At 41.7% G+C, this 15,943-nt stretch overlaps 1 protein-coding gene across 6 annotated transcripts in view; it reads left to right on the top strand.

Annotated features, from left to right (window-relative positions):
- Positions 1-15,943, top strand: part of LOC128700299 (AKT-interacting protein-like) — a 238,328-nt gene that overhangs the window by 103,057 nt on the left and 119,328 nt on the right. Inside the window, exon 2 of one of the 6 annotated variants that reach the window (XM_070100028.1) lies at positions 9,828-9,867. The exons of 3 other annotated variants lie outside the window; for them this stretch is intronic. In XM_070100028.1, coding sequence (XP_069956129.1) covers positions 9,828-9,867 — 40 coding nt within the window. Of the gene's footprint in view, positions 1-9,827; positions 9,868-15,148; positions 15,200-15,263; positions 15,449-15,943 lie in introns of those variants that run through there. 2 more of the 6 variants (XM_070100029.1, XM_070100030.1) reach the window with 2 other exon arrangements.

Raw genomic sequence — 15,943 nt, 5'->3', positions numbered from 1 at the left:
AGAAAATGCAATTTTGCAAGGCTACGTGGATCTAAATATAGTCAGACCTTCCCTTCCCCCATGAAAATCCAAATAAATACATACAAGCACATGTTAAAGCTATACCTTATTTTTAGTCTGGGTTCGCGCCTTCCCCCCAAGTGGAAATTACACACGCTGCCTATGGGGGCGAGGTTCCCCCCTCTCCCGGGTTAAGCGCTGCTTCTAGCGTATGTTGCTACATTCGCTGGTAACTGCTGATAGGAAAATGTGATGGTAGTTCACTCTATGAAAACTCATTAGAAACACCGCTTAGTATAACCGCGACCGGTCATACAAGGTGGTCTGAGTGGGACCAACTGATATAATAGACTTACTCCCAACCTGTATTAATTAAAGGATGAGAGTAAGGCAGTGGTGAGAGAGGACACCAGATGACTTGAAGCGTTCAGCGTCTGAAGTATTGTGACGGAGACCCTAGTAGTGTGACGTGGGCTTCACTGTTGTTGCTAACGGTGGTTACAGAGAGGGGAAGTCCTTACCCGTCACACTGTGAGATAGCTTCATGTCGGTAAGATGTGGACGGAGACACAGCTCTACGGTTAACATTTTTTCATCTACCGCTACCTCTTGCCGTTATCTTGCAACTGTCAGTAGTCATAATTTTGCATGGTTGTTAACCGCTAATAAGGATCTTAGCGGGTGTTGCCGGGGCCACACTAAAGTCAGTACTTTAGTGTGTGTTGGAACGGTTGTATATCGGGAGAGCAAGGTATGCAACACTCCGCCTAGAGTGTACCGGGAATGTGTTCCGAGGGGCAGTGCCCCCGTGTCCTGGTCCAAGACCCAACTTTCCGGTGGGTGGCCTGATCAGTCAAGCTGTTAGTGCTAGTTAACGTGTATGTTAGGAAGGGGAGGTTTGCAACACTATAAACGTTATGGTATCTTGCATATGTAGCTGTATACTGGGACAGGCAAAGTATACAACACTACCTGTGATAAACCTTTGGGGGGTTTCGAAAGCTTTCCTACTCTTGCACCTCGGCCCTAGTCCAGGCTTGTCTGGTGCTTGCCTGATCAACCATGCTCTTGAGATTAAGACACATGTGCAACATCTGGGTATCTTTATTGTAGACGTTTCGCCATCCAGTGGCTTTATCAATACAAATTCTAGGACATAACTTGAACATTCGTACACAACTTGTCAGACACTGCAACATAATGGAATCTTAATTCTGAGGACATGTACAATACCTTCACGACTACGACAACTACTACTACTACTAACCCATCACTTTGGGAAGGACCTACTTCCACTGGGGAATCCCGCCTACCAGTGAATATGCCCTCGTCTGCTACACCTGACGTTACTATATAAGCGCCAGGCTCCTTTCTTTTGCTTCAGAATCTCCACGACTATGGTGCTCTTCGCACCTACTCCTAGGTTGAGGGACTGATTACCTCATCTTCTGTACATAGTTCTACTGTCTTCAAGTTATGTCCTAGAATTTGTATTGATAAAGCCACTGGATGGCGAAACGTCTACAATAAAGATACCCAGATGTTGCACATGTGTCTTAATTTCATCTTGTCGGTATTATATACCATTCGTACACAACCATGCTCTTATTGCTGGCGACCTGCTCGCCCATATAGCCATCACAGCCCGGTTGATCTGACAGCGGAGGTACATGTTCAGTTTCCTCTTGCAAATTTATACGTTTGTTACAGCAATGTTGCTGATACCTTGTGGTAGTATGTTGAACAGTCTGGGCCCGTGTATGTTCATGCGGTCGTTTCTTACTGTACCCACAATGCCCCTCTAATGGTACAAGTTAGATGTATGACTATACTATATTAAAATGGAATGGTATGCAACTCTATAAACAGCAAAATAAGAATGATCTCAACAAAATCTTCCCTCCGGTAATAGCGTGTGAGACACTACTCGCAACCAAACATTTGAATAAATAATAAGCATACACAAAGCAAAACTTTTCTGTTAAGCATAAAGCGAAAATGCAAGACACGAAATAACGATTTAAGAATAATCGTGTCTGGGGAACGTTAGTATTAATGGAAGAACCAAAACTTGGTTTAATGTGAAGAATTTGGACGTGACTGTTGCAATAGACGAGTATACTTACGTTCTCATTTGTTAGTTGCCGACGTAGGAGAGAGCTTCCATCATTTCTTGTGCTGAGTGACCCACATGGGTTAAGTGCTTCTCATAAGTATTAGAATGGATATGACTGCTAAATGCAACACAGGGGCACAAACTATTTTAAATTTACAGAAACAACGGGAAAGGGATGGAGTTGCCTTCTGTGTTAAGAGAAAATGTGATTGGTTCTTTTAAAAGTGGTATTGAGGCTAAAGAATTATGTAGTCAGCTAGTATTTCTTGAAGGACGTAAAAAGTTAATCTTAGGTGCTCTATTCCAGTACTCTTAACTTAGAAATTTTAAGTGTGCTATACAGACCCTCGAATTAAGAATGTGTATAAGTAAGCCTATAAGTAATCCATAACTGATGTCTAAAGAAATGGGTAACGTGATAAATTAGAAAAAAACAACACTAGTAACTAATTCTTGCAAGCAGAAAAATCCTCTCAAGTAACCTTGAGGTCGAGGAAGAATTAAAAAAAAATCACAAATTTAATAGATTGTGTTTCTTGGAGGTAAAGGTTCTGATTTCAGCTCAGACTATAGCGACTAAGGTATAACGTAGCTAGTGTTAACAGAGGTTATTTTAGGTAGGGATTATCGCGATGGTGACCTGATATATTCCTGATGAACAAATAACATATACCTGCCTGGAGAGTATTCCGAGCATCAGCGCCCCCGTTGCCCGGTCCCCGACCAGGCCTCCCATCATCATGGGTAAATAAATGGTTTACATAAGTTGGGGGGAATTGGAATGGTGACCCCCCCACAAGTGGTGCTCCACAGAGGTCATTGTTCGCTCCTTGTTTTCATTTTACAAAGATCACTGTCGAGTGAATACATAATTACACAAGAAGAGTTTTCAGTGGCTTTGCAGTCAGGATATTCACTTTTAATTTTGTGGTTGCAGGAGTCAAGTGTTTCAGTGTTCTTAGATTACAGAACAGTGTATTATCTAAGTACCTCCTTGAGAGCACTGTCCAGCACTGGATAGAACTTACATGGCTGGGAATGAGAGTGAATAAGGGATTTTATGAACGTCTGGAGGAAACATTTTTAAGGTTTCTGCCTGAAGTTTGTTCAGTCAAATCTAATTTATTTACTCGAGGTTAGGTTAGGTAAGGTTCGTTAGGAATCAGGACAAATGTTTCCTGACGCAGGTCTTAGTCATATGATGATCCACAGCTGGAACTTTTGGGCATGTGACCGAGGCCTTCCGCTGGCATTCCGGTCCACTCCCTTTAAAAATTATAGTTTATGATTATAAACATTTCATCTCTATTTGCTAGCACCTGTTTAATTTGGAACGTTTACATTTCGCCGGTGAGGGCTTCCGATCCAAGGAACTGGACACTTCTTCTCCTTCCTTGGATCTAATACCTCCCATTTCCCAGGCACTTTATGACTCCTTAGGATTTGGTCCTTCCTCCCCATTAAAATTAAATCTTAAAAATTCCCCTTTAAAGGGTAAAGGGCTTTTGATCCAAGGCTTTAGAGGTACTCAGAGAGATCTGGACAGCCTACAAGCCTGGTCCAGCAACTGGCTTCTGGAGTTCAACCCCACCAAGTACAAAGTCATAACGATTGGGGAAGGGTAAAGAAGACCGCAGACGGAGTACAATCTAGGGGGCCAGAGACTACATACCTCACTCAAGGAAAAGGATCTTGGGGTGAGTATAACACTGGGCACATCTCCCGAGGTACACATCAGCCAAATAACTGCTGCAGCATATGGGCGCCTAGCAAGCCTAAGAACAGCATTCCGACATCTTAATAAGGAATCGTTCAGGACCCTGTACACTCTGTACGTTAGGCCCATATTGAAGTATGCAGCAGCAGTTTGGAACCCACACCTAGCCAAACACGTAAGGAACCTAGAGAAAGTGCAAAGGTTTGCAACAAGACTAGTCCCGGAGCTAAGGGGTATGTCCTACGAGGAGAGGTTAAGGGAAATCGACCTAACGACATTGGAGGACAGGAAAGTTAGAGGGGATATGATAACGACATATAAAATACTGAGAGGAATCGATAAGGTGGACAGAGACAGGATGTTCCAGAGATGGGACAGCAACAAGGGGTCACAGTTGGAAGTTGAAGACTCAGATGACTCATAGGGATGTTAGGAAGTATTTCTTCAGCCACAGAGTTGTCAGGAAGTGGAATAGTCTGGGAAGTGATGTAGTGGAGGCAGGATCCATACATAGCTTTAAGAAGGGGTATGATGAAGCTCATGGACCAGGACGAGTGACCTAGTATCGGCCAGTGAACAGGCAGGGCCAGGAGCTGCGACTCAAACCCTGCAACCACAACTAGATAAGTACATTCTCTCACTACACACCTACCTACCTACCTACCTACCTACCTTTCTGGAGTATGTCGTCCATGTTGCGAGATGCTCCTCATATTGCTTAGGTGGGTGGTGAGGGCGATGAGAGTAGTGATGGATATCGAGGGTGGTGAAGGGTGTTGGCGATGGATATTAGTGAGGGTGTTGACACGTGATTTAGAGTGCCTGTGAGTCAGGCAGTATTGGGAATAGAGCGACCTTGACCAGCAGTATAATCATGGGTGAGCAGGGGAAGCCAGCGTGTGAATGTTACGCTGGGTGTTGTTGGGGTTGATGTACCCATGGCCGCCGCTCACCCACGAAGCCCACACCTGTGCCCACTACTCTCATGCATAAGAGGCATTACCAACAGATTTCTGTTTTGAAGAGGAAACTTGATAAGTTCCTCAGTCAGTTGATCAGCCTACCTGTGGTGGGGCTACGTTGAGGTGCGTGCTGCAAGCGGAAGTACGTTGAGAGGAAAATATACTTCACCGCTATATCGCAAAATATAACTGATTATAAGGATGTAGAAGTGATACCAAAGGTTTGTATGAACAGTATGAACAAGCTGTGACTAAGGAGGTTTGTAGCCTTTTACAAAAATATTCAGGATTTGCTGCAGCTCTGTAAGGATAATTGTAAATGTAGTCATACCCAGCGATAAGATTGTTGTGCATGTTAAAGTGATGATTGTTGTATATTGGAACAACGAAAGATGGACTTAATAGCTCGAATGATGTGTGAGCCATCTGAGCTGTATTTTTTCTCTCGTCAAACCAGCCGTTTCCCACAGAGGTAGAGTGACCCCCCTCCCCCCCAAAAAAAAAAAAAAAAAAAAAAAAAACTTTCACTATCTTTCATTCCATCACTGTTTTACCAGAGGGGCGCCGATACTACTGTTCAAAACTCCAAATATCCCGATCCCTCCTGCAGAGCGCAGGTACTGTACTTCCCACCTCCAGGACTCAAGTCCGGTTAACCGGTTTCCTTGAATCCCTTCAAAATGTACTAAAAACATGCATGGTCTTAAAATAAAAAGTCCCGGGTACTCTGTGTAGTCAACCCCAGCAGAAGCATTGACTATACTCTGTATAGTCAATGCTTCTGCTGGGGTTCTTGAGTGACATCGCCCAATAAACTCACTCCTCGGAACAAAATCTAAAAAGAAAAGATAAATGGTAATATAGAAGTGGGTGTGTGCTTGTTGGTGGGGGCTGATGCAAGGACTCGTGTGAAGGTTACTCAACACAGAATGACTCACCCTGGGAGAAAGTTGTGACAGTGGATCACTACTCCCATGGTTTCCCGCTGTCAGTGCTTTCTATCAGTACGTCGCTTGTATTAATCTTTGTATACTCTTGTACTGGCACACTTCCAGGAGTGTGCCTTGGTGCTGGTGAAGGCCTTGTTATATTCATGACATAGTGACGCTGAATTGTATACCATTAATATAATGATACTTGTCTGACACAGCAGTACCTTGGAATCTTTGTACATCTTATATATTCTACAACTCTCTTGCTCATCGTATCTCGCTCGTATGTTTGTCCAACTTATTTCAAATGCTGGCCCAACTTACTGGCATGACCTACCTCCGTTAGTGGGCCTCCACCCATATGTGACGCCGTCTCCAGCTGCTGCACCTCACCTCTGGTTCCATTATATAAATTTCCACCCCTGTACCACTGCTTTAGGCTAAGGGACCTACAACCTATCAACTTTTGAAAGCTAAGGGACTGAACACCTCTTAATTCTTCAAGTTTAAAACTTTGAACTCCTTATAATTACCTCTCTACTTCCACTGTATCCAGTATGAAAGTCGCCATTATATTAGACTAAAGAAGTCTGCTGCACAGGCGAGACGTTTCGGCAGTAAAGAAACCCAGGGTTGCACATGTCTTATTCACCATCTGGTGAAGGTCTGTTGATCCAAGGAATTGAAACCACCTTGCCCTTCTTTATATCAAACCAAATTACATGACATTCCCCAAACATTGCATGACCTTTACAGTTTCAGTGGGTGGGTAAGCATCTTCTTGTCATAAATATAACCTTTCTTATGAACTTTTTAATTATTAAAATCCCCCCCCCCACCTCTAAAGACAAATATCATAAAATCTAGATCATTTTTGTTATAAAGTGCATACTTTTGATTAGCTAAGTTTCTTACACTTTTTAACGTCTAAGACAAGGCTTCCTTCCAAGCTGTTGCTGCTCACGGCCCTCAGGATTACGTTGCCATCGTAAGCTAGCTGATCAAACAAATCTTGTTCTCTTTCTGCGTTTGATAATTTGCTAATCATACTCAGGAGGGCATCAAATTCAGGCTCTGCATGATTCTTATTCAGCATGGTAATGAGTTTTGTATTTTATGCACTAGCGCAGACGGTTTCAGAGGGAATGCTATATATTTTGTCCCAGCTAATGCTCAGTGTGTTGACTTTAAATTTATTAAACATTCCTTGACGTTGGATATATCTTTATTGATTGCAACATTATAAATTATTCTTGTCCTTTAGTGAGGTTGAGATATGATTGTCAAGCTTGTTGTATCCAGAGACAATTTAATGTGTGGTAGGTACTTCGACAGGTTGAGAAACACTATGCAAGGCGGCGGATGTCGTACCCTTCACCAGAGTTGCTTTATTGTTATTGCAGCACTACAAGTCTCTTCAATGTGTGTTGTATTAGTGTAAATGGCTGAAACGTGGCATGAAACGTGGCATGTATTCTTTCCTCTTCCCTTTCCCTGCGCCTCATACATACCCACTATGCTTAGCTTCTAGTGTTAATTCGCAAACTTGAAAGCATGTTAGTATTTGTGCCTTAGTTGTGCATAGTAACTGTTTTATGTTAATGATAAGGGGGTATGAAAATGGTTCTCTGGGGAGGAAAATAGAATCACAGCAAGTGATGGGCTTATCAGTAAAGATATCAGAGTGCTGAGATGAGTGGTGAGCACATAACACTGTAGTAGTATTTATACACACGGCTTGTGATGCTCAAGTAACCGCTTACTCAGTTAACCCGCTTTCTGAACACTGTCACCGAAAGTCATTAGGGAAATGTTATGGAGTGCTTTTTTAGTCTTATTATGACTGAAAAGTGGAATAAGTTGGAAAAGGAAATAAATGGGGGGGGGGGATTCGGTACACAGCTTTGAGAGTGGTTATGAGAACCAAGAACCCAGCAGTGCCAAAGTAATCTGAGGCGAGGCCGGCTCAGAAGCGGAGTATCGACCCCCTCAACACAAACTGGTGAGGACATGGACGTGTCTCGGCATCAGGTCGTGTTTGCTGTTAGATTTTGAGCTTGTCTTGAAGCTTCTATTACTTGAAACATCAAGTAGAGCTGATGAGCCTCTCGTCAGTGTAGTTGTATTCTTTTACCTGCACTATAACACGTGCGTCTTCTTGAACTTATAATCATCTTTACATTAATATACTGATTGTGAGCGATATAATCCTGATTGTGAGCGATATAATAACCCTGATTGTGAGCGATATAATCCTGATTGTGAGCGATATAATAACCCTGATTGTGAGCGATATAATAACCCTGATTGTGAGCGATATAATAACCCAGGTTAACCCAAGGAAGCCTAGTAGTGTAACACTTGTGTGACACGAACATTTTAAGACACTGTAGATAAATGGTTCAGAGAACCGACAAGTTGATAAATTAGGCACATGTGCAACACTTGGGTATCTTTAATGTGGAAAAGTTTCGCCATACAGTGGCTTTTCGATACTGATGGACTGATTACATCGACTCAAGGCTGAGGGACTGATTACCTCAAACTACTACTGTTCTTCACCATCCTCCTTTGTATGGACTGATGAATCCACTGTGTGACGAAACGTTTCCTCATTAAAGATTCCCAAGTGTTTCACATGTGTCTAATTTATCATTTTAAGACAGGTTTCGCTCCTGGGAGATTTGTCAATCCAAATCCTATCCTATCCTGAGAGCGAAACTTTTCTTAATAAATGTTCTGGTGTTGAATTTAACGAGCTCCAGTAGTTTTCTAACTGGGCTGCAGTACCGGGTTGTGCTATAATATAATCCATGGTTAGTTAGTCACTAGCAATCACCGAGGAAATAAATTAGACACGGTAGGACTCTGTGATTTAACTTGTTTCAACAGACACTACATATGTATATACTGTACAAGAAGTCAGCACAAGCCATTTCATGTGAACACCAAATAAGCAATAGTAATCAGTGAGTTCTCTCGACTAGTGGTGAACGCACACTCATAAGGAACGAATATCAGTAGCCAATATGTGAACCAGCTGTTGGCCAGAGTCTGGCTGAACTGATTCTTCAAATTGAGTAATCGAATTACACAGCCACCCCTTTCATAAGAAGTCAGAATATTGCAGCACAAAACGGTCACCAGATCAGCTAGGGTCTTATACTACTGCTAAATGACTCTGGTTAATGTACTTGCAGCTGGCCAAGGTGACTTATAGGATAATGGTTTTGTCCTGTGCACTTCGAATACAGAGCAAGAAAGTGAATGAGCTGCAATGCATTGTGCAACCGCCGATGCACTCCATGTGCATAACCTTGCACGTCCAGGTTCTTAATTTCTTGGGAGGGGATACGATCTTGGTGATCCATGTTAGTTTCCGATCCATAGCTTGATGAGCAGCTGATTATGCCTCGGTACTGACGACAAGATTTATTATAATTCATGGAGTGCTAAACTTGTATGGGTCACAGCGCCTGGGAAGTGAGAGGTAGATTTGATCCAATAAATAAAACAGTATCTCAAATTTCTTGGATGAAAAACCCTTTTAACATCAAGACACCCCTCCCCTTCCCTTCCTTCCCCTCTTTGAAGGCGACAAATTTCATTACTCGTTTTTGTATTGTTTTAGAAAGTCCCACTTCATCGCCGTGCGCAATGGGTGTGTTGCGTTAATATAACTCGTGTCTATCTTTGTAAACAGTGGCGACACTGTGGGGGGGCTTGGGGGCTTCGACCCCCGAAAATTCCCATTACCCCCCAAAGTCTCCCCCAGATAAAAAAAAAAACGCTATTACAGAACAAGTCTCCTAGTCCCCCTTCCAGCCAGATAACCTCCACCGACTAGTACAAAAATTCTGGCAACACTAATATTCGTAAAATACAGAGGGTGTTTCAGAGAAATGAACCCAGTTTCAATGCAGTCTGCTTTGAAATTGGGACCATCTCTTTGAAACTCCCTGTATAATATAAATAAGCGTATCCACTCGATAAAATTGTACGAATTTTGTTAAAAAAAATAGTGTTAATACTCGCGTGTCAGTCACAGATATACTGAAGAAGCCTTCTAGGTGATTAACATATTTCTTTGTCTTCCACAGGTACGTTGATGTCTGGAGAAGTGCTGGAGAATCAACCCAGGTAACTGTTGTTCATATTCCACCATTGCCAACTTACCTTTGGTATTAACTCGTCATATTTTTTCTAGGTTCAATATAATACCGGTGTGTAGATACCCAGTTGTTGCACAGGTGTGTTCCTTGTTTATCTTTTCTCTAGTTATTTAACTTGAATTAATATGAATTACATTGCATTTAGTTCCATATTTTTGTAAGCCATACCTGGAGGTTACCTGGAGGTTATTCCGGGGATCAACGCCCCCGCGGCCCGGTCCACGACCAGGCCTCCCGATGGATCAGGGCCTGATCAACTAGGCTGTTACTGCTGGCCGCACGCAGTCCGACGTACGAGCCACAGCCCGGCTGATCCGGCACCGACTTTAGGTATCTGTCCAGCTCTCTCTTGAAGGCAGCCAGGGGTTTATTGGCAATTCCCCTAATGCTTGATGGGAGGCTGTTGAACAGTTTTGGGCCCCGGACACTTATGGTGTTTTCTCTTAGTGTACCAATGGCGCCCCTACTTTTTATTGGCGGCATTTTGCATCGCCTGCCCAGTCTTTTACTTTCGTAGGGAGTGATTTCTGTGTGCAGATTTGGGACCATTCCTTCCAAGATTTTCCAAGTGTAGATTATGATATATCTCTCCCTCCTGCGTTCCAACGAGTACAAGTCAAGTGCTTCCAAGCGTTCCCAGTAGTTAAGGTGCTTGACAGAACTTATACGTGCAGTAAAGGATCTCTGCACACTCTCTAGATCTGCGATTTCACCTGCTTTGTATGGAGATGTTAATGTACAGCAGTATTCCAGCCTAGAGAGAACAAGTGATTTGAAAAGGATCATCATGGGCTTGGCATCTCTCGTTTTGAAAGTTCTCATTATCCATCCTATCATTTTCTTTGCACGTGCGATCGTGGCACTGTTGTGATCCTTGAAAGTGAGATCCTCAGACAGTACTACTCCCAGGTCCCTTACATTATTTTTCCGCTCTATTGTATGGCCGGAGTCAGTAGTATGCTCTGTTCTAGTTATTATCTCCTCCAGTTTTCCATAACGGAGTAGTTGGAATTTGGAATTGCAGTACTTATAAATAATTTGTATTTTAATTTAATAATTACATATTACATGCAATCATTAGTACCCAAAATACGTAGATAAATAAGTATTTATTTCTAGGCAAAATCAACAAATAGTATAGGTAGTATAAATATATACATTAGTTCTGTAGGCACACACATGTTGCGGGCACTCGCATACAACATTATAATGAATTAAAAAAAAACTGCAATACTTGGGTATCAATTTTGTAGACGTTTCGCCTTCGATGCAGATTAATCCGAGACGACGGCGCTGAACACCTGTTCCTAGGTTCTCTACACATATGCTGCTATGTATGATAATTCTATGTAACTGTATTTGTGTACACCTGAATAAACTTACTTACTTACTTATTGCCTCATCTTCTGTCTTTTGTAAATAATTTTTTAAGGCTCCTCTTCTACAGGGTTCCGTTTATGCCTATGTATTGTATTGATAAAGCCGCTGGTTGGCGAAACGTCTACAGAAAATATATCCAAGTGTTGCATGCTTGTCTAGTTAATAAAGTCGGTTTTCTGTAGCATTGATGTAGTGATAGTACAAAATGTACTTAAGCGACTTTTTTGTGATGACAGCCTAAATAACGAAATAGCATTTCGAAATAAGATAAAGTAATTAATATTTGAGTAGAATAACACGAAGGTTTCATAGTGTATAAAAAAAACTACTCAGGTAACAAGAAAAGAAAAAATCTCCTATATTAGTCATCCCTGTCAGCAGATGAGTACTTCGTTTTCTTATTGTGTGTGTGTAACTAAGAAGCACGGCTCGCTGGATATATGGTGAACTATTGTATTGTTATTTTTTTGTCCACCCCCCCCCTATCCTCCCTCTGTGATGATTGAAATATCATCATTAAAAAATTTTCATGTCATTTGTGTATGGTTCTCACAGAACGGATAGGGGTTTGAACCTCATCCTAAAACTAGCAGACCATTGCTCGAACCATTGCACCATGCCGGCCTAATAAAATTCATCTAGCCTTCCTAGGTTATACATTTCTATACTCTAGGAAGGTTAGCATGAGTTAAATAACACCATCACAACTACACAAGGCATATATTGTGAGCCACAACAACTGAACACCATTAACGCATTGGCCTTTTAGTTTTAGGATTGGCTCGCCATGGGTTCGAACCAGGCCCGTGGCCTGGTGGTAAAGCATAACAAGCGGCTTTCTGTATAGCAGTATGTCATTGATGTCAGCTAGGCCTGTATACCTTGTGCATGTACTTGTAGAAATAAAATTATTATTATTATTATTATTATTATTATTATTTCATGAGTTATTTACAATCGTCCTTTTACCAAATCGAAAACGATTTTGAGTGAATTTCAGCTACGGCTTACCACAACAATGTTGGTGTAAGATTCGTTGGTAAAAACCTGCATTGTGGTTACAGTTGGGGCCCATGCTAATTTGCCCAGGGTAAAGAAAATATACTTAGTTGGAGGGATCCTATTAGGCTGGCATGATACAGTGGTTAGCGCACTAATCTACTAGTTATAGAACAAGCCTGCCTTGAGTTCGAGCTCCATCCGTGAATCATTTACAATTATTCCGATTCGCGAGTCACTTGAGAGATGGTAATTCCCTGGTAATAGTAACTAGCTCTGTCGGAACTAAACCTTCGAAGCTCCCGTAGTCGTATTGCCCAAATGAAATCTCCGAGCTCAGGCTGAAGAATATTATAAGATAAGATAAGATTTCGTTCGGATTTTTAACCCTGGAGGGTTAGCCACCCAGGATAACCCAAGAAAGTCAGTGCGTCATCGAGGACTGTCTAACTTATTTCCATTGGGGGCCTTAATCTTGTCCCCCAGGATGCGACCCACACCAGTCGACTAACACCCAGGTACCTATTTGCTGCTAGGTGAACAGGACAACAGGTGTAAGGAAACGTGTCGAAATGTTTCCACCCGCCGGGAATCGAACCCGGGCCCTCCGTGTGTGAAGCGGGAGCTTTAGCCACCAGGCCACCGGGCCTGCATGATGGAATATCACAGGAAAATGATTAGTTTTTGTTCCCACTATGTTACTTATGTAGAATGGATTAGCAGCACATTGCTGAGGCATTTCAATTTTGTTTAAGCACAAATCTTCCACGTAGGTTTCTGGGGTGCCGCGTAGCTCATTTATGAGAGCATTCGACTCCAAACTGCAATATCACGGGTTCAATTCCGTGGCAGAGAGAAACATCAGATATTTCCTTACACTCTTGCTGTCTCTGCTCACCTGGCAGTAAAGATAAGTACGTACATGTATGTCAGCCGACTATTTTGGGTCGCATCCAACGGGAAAAATGTTAGAAAACTCCGGTGGTTTTAAAATATCGTGTCCTGTGCATATTTAGGGAACACTTTATCAATATATGTATTCCAAAACTCGTCAGCCAACAGATATATAAAAAAATACCAGGATATTTAAAAAAAGACGACCCATGGAGAATGCATATTATTAGTAAGTTACAAAAATTGTGGATCTGTTTGTAGTTATGGTTTTCACATAAATGTTCATAAATCATGAACACTTGTTTTAATGCATCTTTTGATATACCGTTTGCTGTATGTTCTTTAGTTCTTCCAGTGTACGAGAGGAATTTGAATACACAGTATTAAAACAAAACAAAACAAAAAATAAAAAAAAGAAATCCTGTAATGTTAACACCATTCTTGTACTTAATCACTGAAACACAAAGAAAAACATGTTGCAATCATATATGCATTATCCTTAAAAACTTAGTTTAATACACAAGCGAGTAGTTTTTGGATTTTACGTAGTGGCAGTAAACAGTATGGTTGTACGCGCTTATGTGAATTAGTAAATTTAAAGATTTAGTACTTATTAAAGGATTTTATACGTATTTATAAGTTTTCGGAGGGTTTCATAGGTTTTCTTAGTTTTTAATAGCTTTCTTTAGGTTTCTACTGTACTTTATAGGTTTTCGAAGGGTGATAGTGGTTTGGGCCAGGTTAAGGGTGTTGGGACGAGTATCTAGGTTGGCTGGAGGATCAGAATCTGATACTTTGTGTGTAGCCTGGGCACGGTGCTCACTGCCACCAGCACTAGCATGCTTCCACCCAAAACCAGCCACCCACTAGCACGCCACCGCCCACACGCTACTAGTCCGCCTCTACATGCTTCATACACCCACCCACAAGAGGAACGAAAGCACTTGTTAAGGAGTAAATGATCTAATAAACGGAAGAAGGCTCATGATAACGAACGAGGAAGTTGTTGGGATAGTGTAAGGGGAAAGTGTGAGGGGATGATGAGGCAGAGGGAGCAGTGTATGGGCCACGAGGAAGAAGAGGATTATTTTTTATTAAAGGGTGGCACATCCGCTTTGTGCGGCTACCCTCGACTGTATGACATTATGCAAGGTTAGTGCAAGAGTTATCTTTAGATAGGTGAGCCAGCCTCGTGCATGTAGCCACCGCCTTATTCACACGCAATATGACCAGTTAGAATAGAATAATGTTAGAAGACTTAGTTAAATGAAAGAACGCTTAGACGGATATATTGAAAGAGTAGATCATTACACATACCCGGACACAACTTCAGCAACCAGTAATCTCTGCCACTCATCCTGTGAGGGAACATACCTGCATATAAGTATTACATTTCAGCCCGAATAATTGACATGCTTTTGCCAGTATCAACTCCATCCTTGGCGGTTTTAACATGACCATGTAGGGTCATTCAACGTAAGAGGCGGAGGTGCGATTCTCCTTTCGCTAATCGCGGCCTGGTCTCTCATCAGCCAGCTTGTTGATCGCATTGCTTATTGCTTCGCTGTATTGGTTTATCTTGGGTTATTAGCCCTCTGGGTTTAATGATGTGACGAGTCATCTTATTCATGAGAAGGTACGAGAATAAAAAAGTATTGTTTGAGATTCACTTAGTTTACGAAGTGACCAGAGATGACAGGTGTGGTGAGAGGCGCAAACCCGCCTCCACCACTCTTGTCAGTTTCACTATAGTCGTACTGAATTATTGCTTAAATGTAACCTTTTATAAGTTTGCGCCCTTAATAGTACACACTACACTTATGGGTAGTATAAGTTCTAGAAGGGTTGACATGTACTGAAACGTGAGGTGCTTTGATGAATGCGTTTTAGTTTAGGTTTAAGAAGGGTGGGAGGTGTGGTTGTGGGCGGGAAGTGGGTGGTGAAGGTGGCTGCGGCGGCTGGTGAGTGAGGTCAGTCAGTGTGTTGCTGGGCTTGGTGCTACATACATATGCGCTCCCCACCTTCCCGTACTGACCTTAGCTCGATTTGCGATCTTAAATTTAATTGATTTTCCAAATGAGTGCTCGATGTCCCACTCAGTGGTGTCCATACACGCTGTTACACTTGATAATTGTTTTATTAGCCTGTAGTAAATAATCATTTATGTACACATGTACTCTGAAAACCTTAGAGAGTAAAATTGAAAATTAGTTCGATGTGCATAGCAGCAGTGGTATATAATACTATAATTAAATTCGCAAAGTGTGATTCTTCTGGTAAAGTGATCAAGTTTACTTCATTACTGTATCAGCGAGTTTTTTTTTTCTCTTCAAACCTCACTCGTAATGTTCTTCACGATAAGTGCACTTATGTTATCTTGAGTTTTCTTTACTACGGTAAATTTTATTGAATCATATTGTTAAGTAGTAAGGATTAGTATAAACCAGTCTAAAATAGTTTTTGTGTGTGTGAGAATGAGAGTTATTTAGTTTAACAAAATTGGATTCATCAACAGTGTTGCTATCCGGCTCTATGATTACATAGGAACAGTAGCTTTGTTTACCTTACATATTCCATCACACACACAGCTTCTGAAATCTGTCAACCTTTCAGGTATTCCCTGAAAGGTTAAACAGTTACGACAGCTTCTAAGGTTTCATTTCAACCGAGCAAAAGTTACTATTGAGAATTTCGGTCTCCCCTCCTGTCGCTTTTCTTTCTCCCTTCTCTCTTTTGAATTCTTAATGTAATAATAGCTGCTGTACTCTGGT

This window comes from Cherax quadricarinatus, chromosome 71 (assembly GCF_038502225.1).
Source record: "Cherax quadricarinatus isolate ZL_2023a chromosome 71, ASM3850222v1, whole genome shotgun sequence".
In the NCBI taxonomy this organism is placed as follows: domain Eukaryota; kingdom Metazoa; phylum Arthropoda; class Malacostraca; order Decapoda; family Parastacidae; genus Cherax; species Cherax quadricarinatus.
Note: the sequence above shows the minus strand (reverse complement) of the source record. Positions and strands in the feature narration are given on the sequence as shown.